The sequence below is a fragment of the Trypanosoma conorhini genome (genome assembly GCF_003719485.1).
Source record: "Trypanosoma conorhini strain 025E chromosome Unknown Tco_14.4_contig_00974, whole genome shotgun sequence".
NCBI lineage: Eukaryota > Euglenozoa > Kinetoplastea > Trypanosomatida > Trypanosomatidae > Trypanosoma > Trypanosoma conorhini.
Genome location: NW_021705069.1, coordinates 1 through 4,845, shown reverse-complemented (window position 1 = coordinate 4,845; position 4,845 = coordinate 1). Strand labels below are relative to the sequence as shown.

Below are 4,845 nucleotides of genomic sequence, written 5' to 3'. Positions count from 1 at the left end.
CTGCTCTCGTTCGCCTCATAGCAATCAGAGAAAAACAATTATTATTATTATTATGTTCGGTCACGAGTTGTTATTCCTAATATTGTTTGCCGTTCATATGCATTGAACTAACATCCTTTTTAATTTTTAGTTCACAACTCCGTGAGCAGCTTCGTCTGCCTCGACGACTCTGCGCTTTCACGTCCCGTTCGGAGGAGCTGCAGCTCCAATGGGACCATTTCGTCATTGTCCTTTTCTGACGGCGAGTAGGACCGAAGAAACATGGCAACAGCGACCAAGATCAGCACAAGGATGATGGAGCCAAGGACAAGCCCGACGACGAGGGCGGTGTTGCTCTTTTTTTCATCATTCACAGGCACGGGCTGCGGCACATCGTTGGGCTTCCACCCAGGGACATGCTCCCCAGCCCCCAGCACAAGAAATCCGGCGCCTTGCGCTGCGCCCCACTCCGTCCCCGACGCACGGATACGGACCCTGATCGGGTACGTGCCGTGCTCCTTGTCCCGCGGGATGCTGAGGACGCAGGTAAGCTCCGTCTCCGTGGCGGCGGTCAGCCTGCACAGAATAGGGTTGGCGGCCACATCGTCACCCACCACCACATCGTTGTACGAGGGCTGAAGAGGGTTGAAGTTCGTCCCGTGGAAGATCAACTGCGCACCTGTGACACACTTCACGCTTGCGGCAGCACAGCTCCCCGTCGCGGACTTGACCGAGGGCTCCAATGGAAGAGCCAGAATCTCGCTGCGAGCTCCTTCCACAAATGGCACTTGTGTCGTTCCCTTCATGAGAGAAACGTTCCACCTGCCGATTGTCCCGGCCCGCACCTGCATTTTGCATGATAATGTGCTGGTCGTCACTTTGTCGACGGCGCACAGCGGAGCGACCCGGATGCCGCTCCCCGGAACGGCAGGGACAAAGCGGACGCTGTAGCGCGAGCTAGTGATAAATGCCCCGAACATCTCGAGGACGTCGCCGTCGTGGACGCGGGAAGGTCGTACAGCCCCCACGCTTTCCTCGGTCGGTGAGACAGGGCTCATCACACTCACGTTGACGGTCTTACTCACCACCTTGGGTGACCCAATCGACAGCGGCTCCCGCCTGGACACCTCCTTGGAGCAAGAGAGGCACAAGCAGAGACAGCTGAGTTCCCCCACACAGCCGTAGAGATCCTGTGTGAAGTGCACACTGCCGCCAGACCGCAACACGGCAACACTGTCAAGGTTGCCGTTGAACGCCGCCGCACACGCAGCGGCATCGCACGTGGCTGGTGGCCCGCTTTTCCTGAACGGAAGCAGCACCGCGTCACCTTCCGTTACACCGCCCTCAATCTGGAACGCCGTTTCCTGTGTGCCCAGCACCTCACGTGGGGTCAGCTTCGGTTCGCTGTAGGTCACAAGGTTCAGCATCATCCTGGCCTTCGCAGCACCGTTGTAGGGAATGACATAGAAAGTTCCGCCAGCGAGGGGTGGAACAACGACGCGGTGCTGTTTCACATCAAGAACCCCAGAGAAGCCCGGCGACGGCTGTTGCTGAAGAGCATAAGTCACATTCAAGTAATTCTTCATGACTTTACCGGGGGTCTTCGTGGTTAACACCGCAATGCGCCACTCTGGATCCACGCCCGAGACAAATAAAGGACACTTTTCATTCGCCACGCACGCGAGACGATCGACAGATGGCTCCTTGTTGATCTCAACAAAGAACTGTGTCCTCCGGCTCTCACGGTTTTGCGCAAACGCCTGGGCGACAATTGTCGAGGACTCCGTGATGGTTAAGGGGCCGGCGTACACCACCATCTCTCTTGCATTGTTAACGGCGTACTTGATGGTGGCTCCAGGCGTCGCAGAGACCATACGCACCGTTTGAGTGCGGGCCGCGGGGTCGTCGACTGCCAGAACGGGCGCCTCAACGACGATGGGGACGTCATATGTATACCCCAATTCACCCTTTGCGTGGGGGGAGGGAGTGATGCTGAGCCACATGGACGGTGGCGGGTTATCGCCACAGCACGGCACAAGATGACGCTCTGGCAAGTTGTCGCTGGCCTCGCCCCATTTTGGGCTCTGGCCATCGTGGGCCTTTCGCCACGTCTCGCACAACGATGTGCCATTGCCGCCCTTCGCAGACACCTGAACCCACTCATTCTCCGCCGTGTTCACGGGGACAAAGGAGGAGCCCCCGGCCACGGGCACCGCCCCCGGGCGCCCCACACCAAGCGGGCACACAGCCGACCCGGGACACAACTCCATATTCCTCGTCCCAGCGCACACCGCGTTTGCCTTGGTCCAAGTCGTCGTGCCAGTGTGTGTGTCAACAAAATGAAATGAGTTGTTCGCCTGCAGCTTAATTACAAGCTGATTCCACCCCTTCTCCAGCGACAAAGTTTGCCGCACCTCCTTCCTCCAAGCGAGGGGTGACGAACCAACCAAAGTGCCACCCAGCCAAATCGCGTAGCCCCCATGAAAAACGACACGCGTCGTCGCCTGCATCCGCTCAGTGGCGTACAAGACGAGCGACCAATACTGATTGAAGTTTCCACCAAAGGAGCGGCTCCCCCAGTTGCCATCGGCGCTCACTTTTCCCACCCATTGGTACTGGCGCTCCTGCCCCAAGGTCCAGATGCGCTGCGGCGAGAGCAAACCAGGCAGGTAGCTCGCACCAACAGGGAGGTCAGCGAACCCCGTACCCACCGCCGTTGCGTTGGATGGATTAAAGGGAATGGCTCCATCCTGAAGCTCCCTATCGACCAACGCCATGAGTGAAAAAAGTGGTGTGTTGGGCCGAATGGAAGCCACGCCAAATGGGAGATTGGTGCCGGGCTTATGTGAAGCGCCAAGACGATAGTTGTCAAAGTGAATGTAAAACGTTAACCCCCACGACTGCCCCTTCGTGGCAGCAATGCGCACAATCAGCTGGTGCCACCCACGCGAAATCGGCGTGGTGAAATTCTCAGTGCGGGGGCCAGTGTCGCTTGGGCGGCTGTGGACCAGCTCGCCGTCGATAAACACGTCGGTTTTGCCGCCAGAAATGAAGGTCCAGCCAAGAGGAACCTTTTCCTCATAGCCGCTGTAAATCGCGATGGCCACGTAAGACACCGCCGCCTCCTTGTCGGCCGGCAGTCTCTCTGCGGAAACGGGGATTCGGCCGCCATAGAATACCAACGGTTTCCACAGTTTGCCGCTCATGTAGTCCCCCGGCCTCGGGCTGGCCGCACTCACGTTGATAAAATCCTCATTGAGACCGCCGTACAAGTACTCCTCCCTCTCCACCCCCAAATGGAGAAGGTAAAACACGTAGTCGTTGTTCCACAGTTCATAGGCACCTTCCGGAATGTCCGGCCTTACGGCATGGGTGTAGCCGACCGCGCTGCCCACCACACGCATTGAAAAGCTCGAGAGGGTGGTACAACTCTCAGAGCCCTTTACCGCCGTCGAACCGTCAGAAAACAGCTTGGCAAGGACCTGGTGATAGCCTTGCATCACATCGAGGGCAAACGAGCCCCTGCGTGCGCCATCCAACTCCTGTGGAACAAAGCGCTCACCGGCGAAATACACCACAGCGGCGGTGTCATACTCATATTGCACCACGATGCGCTGATCCACCGCACTGTACACGGAGACAGCATAGTACTGCACACTTTTGCATGGCACCCGGGCCTCAAACACGCCGTCCGCCTGGGTCACGTTCTCCCACCTGTCCCTCACTGGGGGCAGTTTGTGGGGTGTCGCCGTGTTGAAGTGCCCAGCGACCGGACGGAGCTGAGACTCGCCCCCCACAATCGTGGATGCAAACCAGTCTTCGCCGAGTGCCGTAGCCCCATCCGCGGGGCCAATCGCAGTGCCCTTTTTGCCGAAGCGCACGAGCGCCGGGATCTTCTCGCCAGCAGACGGTTTCACATCCCACGGGAGTTTCCCCAAAACATCCACCTCCGTTTTCAGTTGCTTCGTGTTCACCGTAGCAGGGCCAGACACGAGATCCACCGTAATGGCATACTTGGCGGTGCCTTTCTCCGGGGGGTCACCAAAATGCGTGTAGCGCCCCGTCGGGCTTGTCACAGTGACCTTCTTGCCGTTTGTCGTGATGTCAAACGTGACCTTTTCTCTAACTGGTTCACTACGCGCGTTCCACACGTTTACCTCGAATACCACTGGACCGTTGGTGACAGAGACTGTTGGTTTCGTGCCCCAAGCGAGATATGCCGCAGGCGCCGTTGGGACCAACAGCAGACGGTACGGCCGGTACCACGCGGCTTCCTGATTGGGCATCAGCGCGCAGCAGCCTCCGGTGTGGTTGGTGTCACTCCCGCTGTCGCCCCAAAACGACAGAGTGCTCCGGCCGCCACTCACGTAGCCTTCCGCGGACCCGCCCAGCGCCGTCGCGTAGAGGGAGGGCGCAATGGGGAGGGTGTGGCCGTCCCACGTGGCCTTGCGGGGGTCCTGCGGGGCGTAGAGATACCTTTGCGCCCCTGTCGGGTTGGTGAGGAGGCCACAGAGCGTAACGCCCGCCTTGGGAACAAGATAGTCGCTGAAGTTCCCCATCTCTAGTACCACGATGAACCTGTCACCGTGTGTGTCGAAGTCGCCACAGCGTGTGATGAAATTTTTCTCGCCCGCCCTGAACCCTGCCTTGATGTCCCCCGCATTCAGTTTGCGGGTGCCGTCCAGCACCCCGACGACGACTTCCTCCGAGCCGGCCACACTGAGCAAGAGGAGAGAGGCCATCATGGCCGCCACAAAGAAGGTGGCGCGTCGCAACGCGGGAGGCGAAGCCGTCAGCATTGGACGCTTGTTAATAGAAGGCGGTTTTCCCACAGTCATCGAAGATTATCCACTTTTTTCTCTTCTT

At 58.6% G+C, this 4,845-nt stretch overlaps 1 protein-coding gene across 1 annotated transcript, besides 1 other annotated feature; it reads right to left on the bottom strand.

Annotated features, from left to right (window-relative positions):
* Window positions 1-37: 37 nt before the first annotated feature.
* Window positions 38-54: a microsatellite.
* A 77-nt stretch (window positions 55-131) lies between these two features.
* Window positions 132-4,817, bottom strand: Tco025E_09092 (uncharacterized protein; the record flags this gene model as incomplete). The annotated part of the gene is made up of 1 exon (XM_029375918.1): window positions 132-4,817. One exon carries the CDS (start codon window positions 4,815-4,817, stop codon window positions 132-134), a length of 4,686 nt encoding a protein of 1,561 aa, XP_029223959.1.
* Between the last annotated feature and the right edge of the window lie 28 nt (window positions 4,818-4,845).